This window comes from Pseudochaenichthys georgianus, chromosome 16 (genome assembly GCF_902827115.2).
Source record: "Pseudochaenichthys georgianus chromosome 16, fPseGeo1.2, whole genome shotgun sequence".
In the NCBI taxonomy this organism is placed as follows: Eukaryota; Metazoa; Chordata; class Actinopteri; order Perciformes; family Channichthyidae; genus Pseudochaenichthys; species Pseudochaenichthys georgianus.
This window is the reverse complement of record NC_047518.2, coordinates 39,937,113-39,956,192: the sequence shown is the minus strand read 5'-3', so window position 1 is coordinate 39,956,192 and position 19,080 is coordinate 39,937,113. Positions and strand designations below refer to the sequence as shown.

At 39.8% G+C, this 19,080-nt stretch overlaps 1 protein-coding gene across 1 annotated transcript; it reads left to right on the top strand.

Moving 5' to 3' along the window:
• Positions 1 to 37: 37 nt before the first annotated feature.
• On the top strand, positions 38 to 12,724 carry p3h3 (prolyl 3-hydroxylase 3). Its single transcript, XM_034102252.2, has 14 exons — positions 38 to 559; positions 1,420 to 1,604; positions 1,707 to 1,865; positions 3,391 to 3,583; positions 5,639 to 5,770; positions 6,433 to 6,575; positions 6,756 to 6,845; positions 6,922 to 6,974; positions 7,065 to 7,144; positions 7,227 to 7,354; positions 7,474 to 7,569; positions 8,842 to 8,992; positions 9,361 to 9,478; positions 12,508 to 12,724. The coding sequence occupies exons 1-14, from the start codon at positions 262 to 264 to the stop codon at positions 12,722 to 12,724; spliced, it is 2,043 nt and encodes a 680-aa protein (XP_033958143.2). The 5' UTR covers positions 38 to 261.
• The last annotated feature ends 6,356 nt before the right edge of the window (positions 12,725 to 19,080 follow it).

Sequence of the window (19,080 nt, the reverse complement as noted above, 5' to 3'; positions counted from 1 at the left end):
CTAACTGCAACTTAACGTGCCTGAAAGTTAACGTAAAACCCCTTAAAGACATCGTTGGGCGTTACAATGACCTCAAAACAAGTAAAAACGTTACATTTAGTTTGAATTCAACACAATAATTGAACAGCAGGAGACGTTAACTTTGTATAGTAGTAGATACATCATGTGAAATTATACTGAAAGCTCCACAAACAGGAGGAAACTTTCTCCCCAGTTTTTCCATAGTCCCTCCTCTTCTCCTTCTCGGGGTTTCTTGGAACCATGGCGCTTCTGCAGGCTGATCATCTCACTGTATACGTGGCGTTTCATTTTGTTTTAATAACATTACTTAGTTTCACCTCAGCGACCCCGGGTAGAGGCAGCGCTAATGTGTTGTCCCTGCCGCAGCCGTACGACTTCTTGTATTACACCGGGGTACGGTCGTATTTCGGTGAGGAGTGGGTGAAGGCAGCGGAGCTTCTGGAGAAAGCCATCCTGACCAAGGAGTCCCTTTCCCGGGTACGCAGGCAGTGTCATGAGGAGTGTGTGGAGGCAGGGAGAGAAGCGTTCAACAGACTGGGTAAGGTACAATTTATATGCTCAAATAATTCTAGATTCAAAGTTATTGTCAAATGCGTAACAGCTGCAAAGTTTTTTGTGGCAATTGATATTTTTTGCTGCCGAATATACACAATTGTGCATATTAATTAGTGTTAAATACGTGCACATTTTCACAAAATTGTATATGCATATTCTTTTTTTGTTTGAAAAAATATATATTGTAATTGCACATTTTTACAATAACTTCTTATGTTTGCATACATATTTAATTCTACTATATCCTTTAATCACACAGTTTTATTTCTACTTTAACTTCCTATGTTTACATGTATATAAATATTTTGGATTTAATTGTATATAAAAATGGTGCAACCCAATTTCACCCCGTAATAAATAAAGAATAAGGATTGTGATAACTCTGAGAGTCCCAGACTCCTCCAACAATGCAACAATCCATATACTTTAGACATAAAAGACACTAAATAAATAAAGTATTGCAGTAACACATTGCAATAGACATACATATATAAGTAAGTTGCAGGAATAAGAACAATATATACTGTACATATAAAAATATATACATTTCTCTGTTTGTAAGGAGAGGAAATCTGTGTCACTTCTTAAAATATGTCTTCATTCTGGAATTTAATAATTACGAGATAAAAGATTTGCATTTTTACCAGAAAATCGTTCTTTTCACTTCAACCTCTTTTATTTAGTTAGGTTTAAAGTGCATACATGTATAAACTCAAATTGTTGACGATGCATACACTATTTCTATCATTTAGAAATGACTATCTTTGGTATAATGGATGGAAAATGTTGCATGGTACAGCATATTTCACTTTAAGAAATAACTAATGTTTTCTGTGTTGTCAGACTCTGAGAAGGGGAGTCTGCATGATCTGTGGACCTTGGACTGGGTTCAGCAGAGAGCTGAATGTCTGCGGTTCTGTGTCGGACGCTCGGTCTCACCTGCAGCACAACTTCCTGTTTCTACCGACATAGATTATGAATTTGGATCTCGTAACCCCTACAACTTCCTGCAGGTCACTTACTACAAGGTAGAGATCTATGACGTACTAATACTTGTTCATTTCTCATGATACAGCTCAAAGTCTTAGCTGGGATTGTCTAACGTAATTGACTCTCTTTCTGCTTTGAAGTTGGAAAAGTTGCAGAAGGCGGCGTCTGCAGCTCATACCTATTTTGTGGCAAACCCCAGTCACTTGGAGATGAGGAACAACATAGAGAAGTACAGACGGATGAAGGGAGTGATGGAGGAGGCCTTCCAGGACAGAGAGCTGGAGAATGAGAATCATTGGGTGAGGAAGGATGGAGGATAACATTTTTTAAAGGAGAGAAGAATAAAGAGTTTCAGTATGTTTTTGTACAACTGCAACGGTTATATTTCCATACACGTAATCTAATTTCATGTCCATGCACTACACTGTTTTTCCTGTTCATTTACAAAACTAAATATGGGTAAAGTAGAGCTCAGAATTCAGGTAAAAATCTGAAGATCCATTTTCTAAGCCTGATCTAAATATGTTTGATCTCCTTTGTTTTTGACTTAAGGTTGACAAAAGTTTGCAGGCATATCTTTTATAAGAAACAATTTTTTCCATCTGTATTATTAGATTTTTTCACAATCATTTTTGTTGGGTGTTGTTGCAATACACATGTTGACCACAAGAGGCTGTATATCACCACTAACCAATGTTCTCAATAGGACTAAAAGCAATTGTGTGTAAAGAAATGACAGTAACGGTACTTCCACACAGCAGCTTTTCCAAAAACTTGAAAATCTTGGAGCTGGGCGTGTCTGAAAGCTTGGGGATTTTTTGCGACCAACAACCAATCACATGAATCTCCTGCCCCCGACATACAAAGCAAAAAACCCCGGGGATTTTATGCGAGCAATATATATATATATATATATAAACTCCCCAAACAGGCGAAAACCTACCAGTTTCACCCACTGTCTCTGCCACCTCCCTCCATGCCTGGTTCCTCCGGTTTGTATCCCGTTAATAGTTCTGGTCGTAAAGAACCAGGTGATTTGCTACCGTAATTTCTCGTTTGGAATATGAGGAAATGAACTGCGGTCTGGTTCTGCCTGCTTACACGCGGTTTGATTGGCTAGCGCTTCTACTGTCAGATTTGCATAAACGGGATTTGATTGGCTGACGCTTCCAGCTCAGCTTCAAAAGTTGAACATTGCTCAACTTTTGAATCCTGAAAATCCTGGAAATCTTCGCTTCGCTCCCCCACAATGCAGTTCGGCGAAAAGCGAGGCAAAGTGACATCATCCCCATTCAAAGTCAATGGGCAGAGAAGCGGTGGAAGATTCATCTAAAGCTGCTGTGTGGACGTACAGTAAATCATATCATATCATATCATGTCATAGTCGCCACTTCAGCCTCTTTGGTCCAAAACAAGTATTAGCATAACAACAAAAACAAAAAATTCACCTGCCAAAACTTTAGGCAAGGGGTCCATCATAGAATTATATATATGTTAAACAGGGCCAATCTATCAACATCAATTGGAGAGATAGTACAGTCTTCACTATTCTTGAGAAATATTTTCAATGTGGAAAGACAGCCCTGGCCTGAGGGCCTGAATTCCTCTCTCTCACCTTCACTCTCTCTTATATAACCATCTCATCTAACCCTGGATGTATTTATTCTGCCTGATCAACTTATTTGTCTGTTTGGACACACTTGTTATAACAGGATAAGGCTTGTTTGAAATGGGCTTCAATTATCCATGTTATAGCATGCCTCCCAATGTTTCCACTCTGAACAGATCATGTCTAAGTTTTTACTATTATTTCATTAAACCCAGGTCCTGTATGATTCTGCAGTTCAGTACGAGGCCTCCTCTGACTGGCTGAAAGCTGCAGAGAAATGGAAAGAGTGTGTGAATGAAACGCTGCGGCAGACAGACGAGTGCCGGCTGCAGTGTGAGATGGCCTCCCAACGGCTGCCAGAGGACAGGGGGGAGGACGGTAGTAAGAGCGTTTATGAGCAGGCTGCAGGTAAACAACAACAACAAAAGACACCTAGATTTAGGTTTTACTTTTCTGCCTGTTAAACCCCGAGCCTGTTTTTCAGGTCTCAGGCTCGAAAATGACATTCCCAGAACAAATGACAATATCTTCCCTTCTAAAAGGGTTACATTAATAATCTTTTTTCTCAAAGTAATGATAAACCTGTGAGTTGGATGTAGAAAAGTCAGAATCAATATAGATGTTTTTTATTTTAAAAAAATTCAGATTGAACATGGTAAAAAACTGTAAATTATAGTGTCCGTCCAAAAATATTTGTACTTATAGTGAAAACTAACCTTGGATGATGGGTTAGTAGACTAAACGCTTTAGGAATCCAAAGTACAACATATAATAAGTACCCTGTATCAAGATTGATGCAAAACAAGTGATATTTGACCTTTTTAGACAGATTTAGCCTCTTCTGGGGCCTTTTGGGTGGATGTTCCTTATCTCTGGCCCCCCTTGTTCTATGTTGACATGTGACATCTCTTTCTGACCGTTAGAGCCAATAGAATCCAAGGGAAATCGTCCCGCACACACTCGTGTGAGAAAAAAAAAGGTGTAGTCTCTGCGCATGCTAGCTTGCAGCAGAGGGGAGAAATATCGCTGCTCTGATATAAAGCAACGGAAAAGCTGTTTTATTATTGCTTATGTATTATCAGAACATTTCAAAGGGGACACAGCCATATTGGATTAACCTATGGATTAACTACACCATCGTTTTTATCGTTTTAATGCCATTGAAGACCAGTTTAGACCAGACAAACACGAAGGTAAGCCATGTTAGCGTTGTGGGCTACCTAGCGCCACTTGTTTTGATGTACGTTTTGGTTGATAACGTCGCAAGTTTGTATCTTTCAGTGTTGAGGTGGGCACCGTTAGATTCTGTGTCTCCTTGCGATCATAAACGATGTGTAGGATAAGTATAAGGGAGCTAGGAGTGATTATCGGTGCAGTAATAGGTTAGCATTTTTCGCTCAGGGGTCATTTAGATGCTTCTTATGAGACTTGTGTTTTGTTTTGGTAAAAATGGTTTGTATCGTCAGTTAGCTGAGATTATTCCCGTTAATCTGGTATAACACATTAATAGGTTCTTAAATATTAAGATCCACTGAGACACAGTGTCGTGAACCCGCCGAGGGGGTCCTTGGGGCTTAACAGGTTAAAGGTCACCTATTATGCAAAATCCACTTTGTGTCCCCTCTGTGGAAAGAGACTCTGAAAGTTTCAGGAACAAAGATTTTCTCTCTTTTTGATCCATTTCTATAAAAACCTGTCTGAAAATGAGCTGATCAGATTTTGGCCACTTTATGATGTCATAACGATGTGTTGGCTTGTGTAACCATTAGCCAATCAGCAACCAAGGTAACCCCGCCCACCTTATCACCTGAATCTCCTCCTAGAGCAGTGCTTCTCAAAGTGTGGTCCGCGGACCACTGGTGGTCCGTGAGCGCCCCCTAGTGGTCCGTGAGTATATTTGTAACATTTCACATTTACATAAATTAATTAATTTGAGTTTTTCCGCACTCTCGCGGGAATATCTCCGCAATGGAGCGAGCTTAAGTTTCACTTTAAATTGCATGATATAGCCCAGATAAACACCTTCGTCACACATGTTGCCACTTGTGTGTCCCATTGTCAAGCGATTTGTAATCTGTTCTAGAAAAACGATGTGATTTTGGATATTTGTGGAGTTGGTGGTCCGCGAGTGTTTTTTTATTGGTTAAGTGGTCCTTGGTATGAAAAAGTTTGAGAAACACTGTCCTAGAGCACCATTGTGTTCTTTTTAACGAAATCTCTCTCAGAGGGGCGTCGGGAGGGGCTCCTAAAGTCTAAAGTCGCAGACAGAGAATCAGCACTTTGGAAACAGGGCTGAAACAGGGGATTATGGGTAATGCTGCAATGATCTGTTTGGTGTTTCAGCCAATCAGAGACATGTTCTGTATATATCTGAGACCTGTGATATATTGATGAGAAACAGTATAATAGGGGACCTTTAAGAGAAAGGAATTAATCGCTGTCATTTTGTTTCTTTCCTTCTAGATCTTTCCCTCTCCCTGCTCTCGTGCCGGCAGTCCTGTGTGACTCAGGTCGCCACGAGACCCGGGAGGATTTCTTCTCAGGAGGACTTCCTGCCCACACAGCTGGAGCATCGGCACATCGCACAGTTTAAAGGTCAGGGTCTGGAGGTCAAGCTGAATATCATTAAATGTTCTAATGCTGTATGTTTACTTTATTCGGAATTGTGTTTAGAATTTGTTACTCCCTCACTGCGAGTTGGACCCAGATACCGCTCAACAAAAACACACCTGTTTGCTAAGCCGGCTCCAAAATGTTTGAAGGAGCTCCCTATAGATTTCAGGAAAGCAGAAAGTCTACTTATCTAATGTCACGGACTGAAAACCAATCTGTTTCCACTGCACCTTAGCCGAAATATAACATAAACATCTGTCTTCTGTGTGGAGCACTGAAGCCAATGCAGTAGCACTTACAATGGCTTATTGAAAACTAATGTATGTACCTGCAGAATTCTTGCTTTTAGAAACATTTCTTCATCATGGTTAAATGCACTTCTTGTGAGTTTGCTTCCAAAGAAAAGCTTCAGCTAAATGAAATGTCATGTACCGTAATTAACATAAAACGAAGCATTATTGGCAAAGTATGCCATTTGAATCAAAGTAAATACACAGAAATATACATAGCAACAAGGATTTTGCACGAATGGATGCGGTTTTGATTTATATTTAAAACAAACAATATACAGTGAAGTTTGCATTATACCACAATCATTTTTCGAGTGCCACTCCTTCTTATTTTGCATGTCTGCTTCCCTACAGCTGGTGATGTTGGTGGAGCCGTGCAGACGCTGCGTTCTCTGCTCCTCTTCTACCCCTCCGACCATGACTCCTTAGACAACCTGCAGCTCTACTCTGAGACACTAGGAGGAGACACAGAGTCACGGGGCACTCAGCCTGCTCAGGTATATCAGACCATTACATTAAATCCACCACTTTTGTTCTAATAATCATCGTTCATTTTACGTTTTTACTTGACAAAAAGAAGTGAGAAACCCTGTTCAGTCATTAAAGACATGCAGACTTCAAATATATATTTCATTATTTTACTTTTCTTCATTCTGACTCCATTTCTGTTTTCACAGGAGATTGTCGGATACATTAATCGTGCTTTAGATGAGAAGAAGCTTCTGTATTTCGGCATGGAGAACCTTGACTTCAGTTTCACAGATCCAGTAAGTACCGAAGCAAATGAACACTTTCCTGCTCCACAAAATAATATCCACATTTTAATGATTGCTCTGCGTTCAGGACCTTTGGACTCCGGAAGATGTAGTGCCTGAATCACTGAGGGATAACTGGAGGTAAGATGGGAAGGAAGGATCTCCATTCAGTTACAAGAGCTTTTTGAAGAAGTGCATGTCACGTCAACTTAGTATTGTTTTTACTTTCAGAGCTGTAAAAGAGAACATAAATGTGAGAATGGTAGAGGGAGAGAAGAAGGAGGAAGTGGATGACAGTGGATTTTATGCAGGTGAGACAATCAGTTCTTGTTTTAGTCGAGTTAAACAGTTAAAGTTTCCTCTCTCATCCTTTCTTACTGGTCTTCTCTCCAGGGGGTCCGGTTCCTCAGATGGGCGTGACCATCGCCATGGACGACACGGTTTTAAACGGGACGAATCGCGTAGTTCTGGATGACGTCATGACTGAGAAGGAGTGTGAAAAGATACTGCAGCTAGCAACAGTAAGTCCATGTTGTTTTTAGATTAGTTTTCTTTTAGTCAACTTTATTGTCATTACGTCGTACAGGTACTAGTAACGAAACAGGAACACTCATCTGTCGTTTCCTCTCGTCTCTGATAGGCTGCAACATCTGCCGGAGATGGTTACCGGGGGCGACGATCTCCGCACACGCCTCACGAGACGTTCGAGGGTCTGACCGTCCTCAGGGCTGTGAAGGTGGGAGAACAGCAAGCAATGAGAGATGAAATATGACTTGTTGTTGTTTTCTTAAAAGTGCTTTTTACTTCCTTTAGAATAAGGACCAGGGAAACGACAGACAATTCATTATGTAAACTAAACATTACCGTACAGCACATCCTACAAAGTCACCGACAAATAATTGACAAATGCGTCACTTCTGGGCAAAAAGTACGGCTCCGCCCACTTTTGAGGTGAAACAAAGCTGTCATTTTGAACGGCGGTCAATACAAATTCTGAAGCTTTTGCCAATCCGATCAGAAATGTTAGAAAACCGTGGATTTGTGGATCTTCAGAGAGCCCGATTACGATGGACAGTCAGGCAAACAATTACATTAAGCCATTAGAAATCGACGATCGGGCTCGATATGGTTAAATATAGCAGTTGGCGATCGATGTCCATAGATGAGAGTAACATACGTCACTTTACGGCCCCGCCCACTTTTGGGGGAAACAACATGTTTGAACGGCGATCGAGCCTGAAGCCACAGAGCTCTTCTGTTACTGTCCTTTCTTCTTAGAGGAAGTCCAGAAACACTGAACTCTGGATTTGTTTTAATGTTTGAGGTGCAATAAACGACACAGCCGCTTTTTGGCATGATACAACTATTATTTTCCGCCTCGCTCATGAGCGTAACAGCTGGTTAAAATGACCGCCTCGCCTACTGCTTTTAATGTAACCATATATCGAGCATATAACGGTTTTCAAAAATTTCTGATCGGATTGGCAAAAACTTCAGAATTTGTATTGACCGCCAATAGAATGGCAGCGTTGTTTTCCCCCAAAAGTGGGCGGGGCCGTAATTTTTGCCCGGAAGTGACGTAGGTGTTACTCTCATCTATAGCAACGTTTCTGATAGTGCCGTGGGTCCACATTTCCGATATTACGTCATATCGGACGCATATCTGGACCAGCTCCCGTTTTTAGAGATTTGGGTACGGAGGAAAAGAGAGAGGGTTTTATTTTCTGACGCTGCGTGAGTTCCCTGACACACCGGTGATGTATAAAAGACATCAACAAGTGCATTTTGCAAGATAGGTCCCCTTTAAATAAACTAGAAGAATTGACCAAACCTTCAAAAACATGACGTGTTTTAGAGCAAACCTGAATAACCTCTACTCAAAATGAACTAACTAAATGTGAATAAATGAAATAACTAAGAATCATCATATATTAGTGTGCACTTGGGATCTCATGCTTGAACATCATTCATAAAGCTGCAATTTGTTCAACATCCTCTTGTCTCCCAGTTGGCTCAGGATGATATGGTGAACCAAACAGACGCCCGGCTGTTTTACGAGCTGGGAGAGAGAGTGAAGGTCCTGCTGCACTCGTACTTCAGGAGCCCCTCCATCCTCTACACCTCCTTCACACACCTGGTCTGCCGCAGCGCTATCGCAGGTAACACCAACATTATCTACATGTATGATATCTCCCTCATCATTACTAGCTGATGGAAATGTGATGGGGTTATCCATTTGGCACAAACACAACTACAGGGTTTCACAGAATTGTTTATACGGTGAACTTAAATGCGTTTTCCGGGTGTAAAATAGTTTTGTCTGATGTTTTCTCTATCGCACCAACATTACCCATAACAACACCAACATTACCAATAACATCTTTCTTGAGCATTGTTACTTTCTGGAGGAAATGTAATCGGGCTGGCCTTAAGACAATTACAGGGTTTTCCAGAAATGTTCATCCGGTTAACTTAAATGCGTTTTTCAGGAGACAAATAATTTATTTGTAATGTTTTGTGTCCTCAGGTGATCAGGAGGGCAGGCTGGACCTGTCTCATCCTGTCCACGTCGACAACTGTCTGCTTGAGCCGGAGACCAATCAGTGCTGGAGAGAACCGCCAGCATTCATACACAGAGACCTCAGGTGCGCAGGAAATTAATATTTCTTTCACCCCAAAAATAATAACCATTTGTAAACCAATAGACGCTTTCACACTAAGTACTTTGCCGTACTTAGTTCATGAGAACTCTTTAGTTCTGATGAACTAAGTACAGATCGCGTTCACACCGGAATAAGTCCCTGGGGGAGGATTAGTCAAAAGCTGCTGACGTCATTTCGTCTTCTTCTGCTTTGGGTTTACTGGCAGGCGCAAACCACTTCACGGCGTATACTGCCACCCGATGTCCCCGGCCAGAAGTCCCCGGAGTTGGGGAGTTAGCTAATAATGCTAATGCAAGGATAATAAAATGGCGGCTTCACAAAACTTTTTGGGAGTGTTACGGGGCGTGGTTTGCAATCCGCCCAGCCAATCAGAAATGGGAACCTTTTTCTCCCACGAAAGTACCCGGACTGAAAGGGGGGTGGAAAGGTTCTCATGAATCTAGTTCTGGATTTTTTTGGTGTGGACGCACATTCTCTGAACTATATCGGAACTATACTGGGAAAAGTACTCCTGTGGGAAAGCACAGGATTCACTAATCCGGTTTGACCTTTCATTTATAAAGGAAAAATGACTAAATCAAAACATTAATTAAAAAACGTTCACACAACCCGTGCAGTTTAATGCACGCCTCACTTATCTAATCGTTTACTCACGACTTCTCAAACATATTTTCATGAAGAGCTTAATGTTTAAAACACAGTAATTGCACGAAGGAAAAGCACGCTTCCACCAGCGTGAGTGTTTATGCAGAAATGTTTGAAATATTCAAGTTTTAGTGAAAATGCATTTGGGAAGCAATGAGCATAAGACTGGGCAAATTAGACATGTGTTTTAGTGCATTTTTAACTGTTGGTAAACTAAGCCCCCATTTACTGCATTTAATTGATTATGAATTGTTTAAAGAAATACGAAGAGGGGACACATGTTGATGTAGAAGAGACATGAAGAAGAGGGGACACATGTTGATGTAGAAGAGACATGAAGAAGAGGGGACACATGTTGATGTAGACGAGACATGAAGAAGAGGGGACACATGTTGGTGTAGAAGAGACATGAAGAAGAGGGGACACATGTTGATGTAGAAGAGACATGAAGAAGTGGATTTTGCATAGTAGGTGCCCTTTAATTTTCAATAGTACTTAAAACAGTACAGTTTATTTGCGGCCCATTATGTTTCAAAGATGAAATGACATCTTGATAAGTGGATAAAACATTTAATTTCATCACTGGACTATCTGACCACAACTTAATATTAATATCCAGAAAACTCACAAAGAAACGGTTCCACCACTCTTACAAACCTCTGGAACAACTAAGAATACCAAAAAATGAATTTGCAAACTTTGAGCAAGCTGTGCAACACACTGACTGGGAAAGTATGCTAACAGTGTAGAAACAGACAGCCAAATGTTTGCGACCATCAGTTTTATCTTTCACTTAAACGTTTATGAGAAACTTCACTAGCTTCAACAATTCTTTAAGAACGTAATCAACAAAGGGATGCTAATATGTTGAGTTTTTGCTTTCAGCCCTACTACAGACAGACATTCTTCATTTGTTCCACAGAGAGTAAATGACAGCGTTACAACAGCAAAGGTACAGTGCAGATAAAAGGCAAACAGAATAACACAAAAGTTAGTGGACACATACAAGTATTGAATTAGCAGAAGGCAATATCTTTAAACTGTAAAAGTGTGTTCCACATAACAGTGTTAACGCACGTTTTTTTCATGGTCAATATCAAAGACGTGAGTAGGGGTCAAGAGGGGGATACAGCTTTATTTTAAGGGCTGATCGCTGAAAAATGTTGAAAATAGGATTCACTGACACAGAAGCTGCTGTGCTCCCAAAATGTCAACGTGTGTCGAACCACTGCTGTAACCTGGATTTGTGTGTGTGTGTGTGTGTGTGCCCGTGCAGGGACGTGCACAGGTACGGGGGCTAATGTTGCCAGGGCAATGGCCCTTTTGCCATTTTTGGCTGACCTGCCCCTCTGGAGAGAACAAGAGGTTTATGTTTTTTCTGTTGTGGCTGAATAAACATGATAAGCCCACAATTAGTATTGTAGCATCTCGCTGCGATAAAACACACCTTGTCAGCGCTGTCATCTGCCCCCAGTCACGTGACTTTGTTTACAATCTGACAGCTGGAAGCAAAGGACAGCCCCCCGGCCTCATGTGGCTATGGTGATCATACCAAATGCCCACCTGGCTTTGGTGGCAAATCCCCGGATCAATCTGTCCCTGGAAATGTCCCCGTTTTTAAATAGGCCTATGCTTAAATTGATTTTGAGTTTTCTCATGGCAGTTAGAGTAGGGGACAAACCAGGGGACTTCCTCTTGACACCGTTGGTTATTCACACCAAAACAATCTAAATAGGCTATACTTGTTATTGTGCTTCTGTCTTTCCGTGTCTTTTCATCTGCTCCGTAAACTCCTTCAACTGGGCCACTCTCTTTTCTTGATCGCCCTCTCACGGAGAACACTTCACTGCCCGCTTCATTGTAGGATTTCTGCCATGTCTCTACTTTAGTTTGACCATCTCTGTTATTAAGTTATGGAATACTAAATAAATACATAATTAGATACCTTACTGTGCTCATAAAGAATGAAAAGAATCATGCGTTTTGAACTGGTTTAATTAATTAGTGAGTTTATTTAAGAAAATTACTTAGAAGCCCTATTTTATCAGTATGTCTGCGCAGAAGTTACAATGGTCAAACTAGCCTACATTAAAACAGAATTGTCCCCATTTTTTCTTTAATAGTTAGTAACATTAGATATTTTAATGAGATATGGACCGCAAAACAAAAGATTTCATTTAGAAAAAAATTCAAAAGGTCTTGTGTTTTTTTCGGGGGCCTTTTTCTAGTTTAGAGCAATAGCCCCTCCAAATGTCTGTGCACGTCCCTGTGTGTGTGTGTGTGTGTGTGTGTGTGTGTGTGTGTGTGTGTGTGCGCGTGCTTGCGTGCGCGCCCGCTGTGATTGCTGTCCCGTCTGTTTCTTCCAGGTGCTCCATTCACAGCAGAGAGAGAGAAACCACAGGAACCACTGCTCTCTCACCTGAGCCACATCTCTGCTTCCTGATCGCCGGCTTTCGCAGAAACCTGCTCACCTCCGCCACTCTGCTCTCACATTACACCACAACCTGTGCATTATGCAGACACAGCACAGCAATGAGCCTACATGTGAATGCACACACACATAGACACTCCCACACTGTGTAACCAAGTACATGTGCATACTCTACTTAAGTAAAAATGTACTTCCATGTAATGCTCCTTTATACTTTTACTTCTCTGTATTTTGGAGGCAGTTATGGTACAGCTTGCAAATGTAGGTTATTATTCAGAAGCACCAATTTACTGCAAGTGTTTTGCACTTAGCTTTGTTGGAGTAGTCTGTGATTGCATTGCCCAAACTACCCTGCAGCTCTTTTGCATAAGATAGATAAAGCCTTTGTATCTTTGAAAATGTTAAACTAAATGCTAAATGGTAATATATTATTAAAGGTTAAGCTATGCCGCAGTATGAAGTCATTACAATGAGATATAGCAACTGCAACATAGAAGTGATGAACACACTAATAAATCACTAAGTATAATATAATACATTAATATATGATTCTATCTTGGTGTTTCTGGTTAATGAGAATTTTTACTTATTTTGTTTACATTATATTTTTTGAATTGATCTTTTATGGACATTTTACTTTAACGTTGTATATTCCTTTAAATATAGGTACTCTATTTTTATATTATACTTTAACTTATATTTATATAAACACATTTATTTTCTTTTATTGTATTTATCTTGTCGTATTTTTTATTTTACTTTATTCTATTACTTTTTTTATTGCACATTCTTACTTTAACGTTCCATGTTTTTTAAATATGTGTATCTCTTATTTTACTGTTTCTTTTATTTAACTGTATTCATAAAGGAAGCAACCATCCTGCGACCCAGCGTTCCTTAGGATAGATAACGTTTTCTGACTGATTATGTTTCTGGTGCTAATATTTGTATTCATACAGAGTATTTTGACACTTTCGTATTGCTGCTACTTCCACGTAAGGTAAAGAGTACTTCTTCCACCTCTGCACACACGGTTGCCTCCTCCCTGAGTTGGTACAGTGACATGCGACTGCTAGTAACGTCACCACATCCTCCACCGTACGGAGAAGAGCTGCACCACACACACACAGAGAGGTACTTTCACAGCGACACACACTTTTACACCATGCACAGACGAGTGTGAGTGCATTGATGTGGTTTGTTTGAAACTCTCGTACTTTTATTTCCTTTTCCTCCTTCCTTCCCGCCAATCTCTCTCTGTTCTACCAAAATAAATCTCATGTTATTTCTTCTGCTCATGGACTGGCCTGCACTTATATATACAGGGGACTGAAATGTCTGAGATTTATCTGATGTGTAAAAGGTGAATGAATATAAATTGCTTTACTCAGACATTTCACATTAAATGTCTCCCCCTGTTGTTGGAATACTGAACTGCATACTATAAAGCTGTATTGAACCCAACTTGTTTTTTTATAGCAACATTTTCACAAAGCATTGCACCAGTTAAAATATAATGAAACATGTGTCAGTTAATACAAAACATATTAGGACATTCCTTTTTATAATAGTTATTTTAGGGGAAATGTATTTCTGCAAATTAAATCTTAGGAAAATGTGGGTTACAAACATTTATTTGTAGAGAAAAGTAGTCTTTAGGGCACATGTGTCAAACTCAAGGCCCGGGGGCCAAATCAGGCCCTTGGTGGATTTAATTTCGGCCCGCAGGATAATTTCTAATTACTAGCTCAGCTCAGAGCCTGACCCCAAACATTGATGAACTGGCTTGAACTAGCATCACAGAGCACACTGAGTTTAATGGATGTTTCCTTTTTCTTGAGACAACAGGGCATGTTTGGTTTTTTCTTTGAGGGAAATAGTTTTTTTGAAGCTGTTGTTGGCCTGTGGGAAAATGTAATCATAAGAAATGACTCCGGAAAAGCTGCAGATAGAGCCATAAGAAATGAATGCAACTGATTATTTAATGTTTAATGTAGTTTTTATAGGCAATAATTTACGCTTTGTTAGTTCCAGGTTTAGTACGTGCAATAAGTTCATTTCAATACGTTTTGCAATAAACATTGAACCAGTCCGGCCCTCGACTATAGTAGGCCTACCCATTTTTTTATTTTGACCCACTGTGTATTTGAGCTTGACACCCCTGCTTTAGGGTGATAAATGTACCCATTTTTGTAAAATACACTTTGGGAAAAATATTTGTATAAAAAGAAGCTTATTGATTATTAATAAACCCATTTTAGGGAAATACAATTTAGGAAAATGCATTAAATTCAATTTAATTAGAGCCTATATTAACCCTAATTTAATTCATTTTGACGCATTTCAGGGAATTTACAATTTAGGACAACATATGTGAAGAAAAATCGTTTTATTTATTATGAGAGGGCAAAACTGACCCCCTTTGTGCCCTGGTTTTATAAGTTTAGGAACCAATCATTCTTGGTCTTGACTCTAACCCAGGCAGGAATCTGTGTGTTGTGGGACGCCTGTCTTCTGCTGCGGGACGTGACGTGGCCCCTGAGGAACAGCTGATGGTGTAAAGTTACTGCAGACAAGAATTCAGCAGGACAAAGAACTACTGTCCTCCATCAGCGCTCTGTGCCTCCTATTCAACGAGGGTCACTCTTCTCGGGACATGCATACAAGGATTTGATTTGACTTTACTTTCAGGCCAAGTCTGAAATGTTTCTTGCATCACAGCCATGATCACAGCAGATTAATTTGCTACATCAACAAAGGACACATAATTTAGACAATAAAACATACATTTACATTTTAATTGTTTTATTTTGTATTTCCATAGTTTAATTTAATGTATTAGTTATTATTGTTATGTACTTTTTGAAAGGTTATTTTATTTTTATTTTGAAAACGACTTTGTTAGTGGAAGGTTGGTATTTTATAGTGTATTCTAACTAATTCTCTATCTTTTAAATTGTGTATTCTTAATAGATATGTCTCTCTCTTGCTCTCTCCATGCCATTTCCCAATTTGGGATCAATAAAGTATATCAAACCGAATCTAATTATAATCGTATTTAGCATAACATGCATGGAGCCAATCATAAGAGACTTGTTTGTCCACTTTTTAGTGCACCATCCATGCAAATTAGTAGAGGTTTTATCTCCAGGTTTAATAACACCAACGGTGGAAAGTAACTATTACTCAAGTAAAGCAAAGAGACAAAGAGCCTCTCAATTCTCTACAATAACTCACTGTCACAAAATGCCAGAGGTAAAGAGTGCACAAGTTCAGGGGAAAAAGTACAAATCTATTCAAAGACTCTCGGCTGTTAATGTAAAAATGCTTTTGTAGAATTAGCCCCTGGTAGCCTGTTGCAGCCAAATGTTCTTAAAAAGCCTGCCTGAAGCTTTGAAGAAAAGACATCATAGAAGCCTGAATGTGTGCAAATGAGAGGATACAACCAGGAAAAGTAAGTATTAAATGTTAAAATATTACATAGGCAAGTACAGCTTGGAGCTAAATGCTAACGTCAGCATGCTAACGTGCTAACACAACAATTAGCATGTTGACGGGTCTAATATTCACCATGTTAGGTTAACATACTCTTAGCATGCTAATCAACACTGAGAAAAACCTACGGATTATGTTAGTGGACATGGCATTAGTTTTTTAGGTATTTTAACCAAGTTCCAAGTCTTGGACAAATTAAAATGGGACTTGATGAAAGATGATAACATCATTCATTTAGAGAAGGACCAGAATGTTGTGAAGTCAAAGTATTTTTACTGAAGTAATGTTGAGGAACTTAGGATAGAGGATACTATACTTGATTGTTTTCTGCTACTTCACTATCTCAGAAGATTGTACTTTTTCACTTCCCTACATGTATTTGATGACTTAAGTTAGCAGTTGCTTTGCATTACCGTGGCCTCCATTGCTCCAGGATTGATGTTGCAACTTAAGAGCCCTTCTGGCTGCACTGTGAGTACTTTTTACTTTAAAAAAAAATGTAAATATGTTAACTTGATTATATCTACATACTTTTATGTATGATTTTCACCTGTGACAAGTGTTTTTATTAGAACGTCTACTGAACTAAAATATACTTCTGTAATACTTCTTGCACAACCAACCAATTTTAACCAAAATATTGCAGATTAATCTCTATAACCTAAGAAGAGTATATGAAATACAAATCAGTAAATTAAACCAACCAACATTATAGGAAATGTAATACAATGATCTCTATTTCAGACAGCTACAATATTAATATACATGGTCCCGACATTTTATGATTGTAATCTTAAAAGTGTTGTGCCTTTGCTGTATTTAAAAAAAATCTAAGGCCATCTCTGATAAATGTATTTATTTCTTAACAAAAATCAATAACAGCAGGGACCGATTGAGTTTGACCTTCAGATGAAACTGGGAGGAAACTTTGTGGAAGTACGCAGTGAACCCTCAGAAAGTGAATTATATTGTTATCTTTTGATTGTTTTTTTTTTTAAAGAAGATCTCCAGGGCTGCAAGCTGTCATTTTGAGGAACTTTTAGTTTTCCAGTTTTCTATTTGCATTACTTTTTCAGGGGGGGTGGACGGGGCATGTGTGGGTGAGGGGTCGAGGCAAAGGTCAGAGGTTATGCTACTGTGAGCGTCTGCTTTAAGAGACCCTGAGGTGAGAGACATTCCTGACGTGGCTCTGGTTTTGTGTACTTAGAGTTAGTTGTGCAAGAGAAAGATAAGACTACTGCAGACCACCGGGGAACAAAGTACTCATAATGTATATTTTACTTAAAACCACCCTATCATGGTGTTTGGGATTTTCCCTTTCCTATGGGGTTTTATACAGGTTTTTGTGCATGTAAAGGGTCTGCTAAGGCTAAAATTCCTGTGTGCCTGAAACACGTCCAATGTACTCCTTTGTTTACTTATGTTACATAACACGTCTATTGGCTAGCGCTCCAACACATTGTACATGATAGGCTAAGGGGCGGGACAACTCTAAACAGTTGACCAATCCCAACAGAGCCGGCCAATCAGAACCAATCAGAGCAGACTGGGCTCTGGTTTCAGACAGAGGGTGAAAAGAGGTGATGCAGCACAGGCAGTATGAGACAAATAAAGTGCTTTTTGAACATTAAAGCATGGAGACATGTCACAGAGACACTTAATACTGATATACACCTGAACATCAGCCCTTCAAGTAAACATACTTGTAAGGGAAGTATCTGTGTAGCAATGCAGTGGGAGTCACCGACTCAGGAAGGAGACAGGGTAGAGCAGGAGCTTCGATGTCAAACACTGGAGGTTTATTTGGAGTTACGGCCGGAGGATTCACATCACAAGTCACACAGTCACGGTCTGACTGCACGGGTGGTTGCCACGTCAGTTCTGGAGCGCCTCTCTCTCGTTAGCCCATTTAACTGGTTTCACAGAGTAATCAACATGTTTTGATAAGATAGCTTTAGACAGTTGGGCACACTGAGTCACTTGCGTCCGTCACTTATGGCCTCGAAGATGTCATACCTTGGAGTCCACAAACAACAAAGAAGGAAGTGTCCCAGTGCACCCACAACAACAGACCATCTGTGACCTAGTGTTGACCGGTCACAGAATGGGAACAATAAAATTATGGCTGAAGCAGCCTATGTCCTTAAAGGAGATAACAGACGTCAGGGTTGGTCCTGTACGTCATATCTAGGAGTCTAGGTCAATAATTTCCCTAACAATACTAATATGCAATATTTAATTGTAAAAAGTGGGATTGGCAGTATTGACATCAAAATATACTTAAGTAACAAAGTAGACAAACTCGTTATGTTCATTATTATGTATTTATTTTATATGTTTCATTATTTAAAGTCTGTCAAACTTATTTCATGCTCTTTCTTTATCTTTCTATCTAATGTTTCTCCCCTCTCTCTGTCTCCCTGTGTACCTGACAGCAGCCCAGCAGGAGGGGAGGGTCTCCTCTGTTTGACTGACAGACCCGTGACGAGCGCACAGAGAGGGTGAAGGTCAGAGGTCAGGCTCCCATGGAGAGGGGGAGAGCAGAGCTGGGGGGAGACAGAGAGGGATTGGGGGACTTGCTAACGAGGTAGGGTGGTCGTTGATAACAAAAACATGTAAAAAGCGCACTGAGAAATGTACAAGATAAGACTTCAGTTATCCTTATAGGGTGACAATGGCAAATAGTTATGAATAGCTATATATATCATAGCCATAGAAGGTTGTTTTGTTGTTGCCAAAAGAGAGGGTATCCCTATACAGTAAGTTAGTAAGTTCTCTATAATTACAAAGTTTGTCCACCAGAGAGCACTGAAAAGTCTACTTTTTAACTGTTTAATGTTCTGCTCAGTACTTATCCTGGTCACAACTATTTAAAAAGTAAAATAAGGCTCATCAATGAAAACTCAAAAGGTTTATCAGAATCCGGTTTTCGCGTGCAAGAACTGTGCATTAGCGTATTTATGCATTACATAAACAAAACAAGAGAAAATGTGACTACAAGGAATAACAAACA

Excerpts from the sequence above, each read along its gene's own strand:
- p3h3 (XM_034102252.2), top strand. The coding sequence starts at position 262 with ATGGCGCTTCTGCAGGCTGATCATCTCACTGTATACGTGGCGTTTCAT. Across the intron at positions 560-1,419 it reads AGAAGCGTTCAACAGACTGG|ACTCTGAGAAGGGGAGTCTG; the intron begins GTAAGGTACAAT and ends CTGTGTTGTCAG. Across the intron at positions 5,771-6,432 it reads GCACATCGCACAGTTTAAAG|CTGGTGATGTTGGTGGAGCC; the intron begins GTCAGGGTCTGG and ends GCTTCCCTACAG.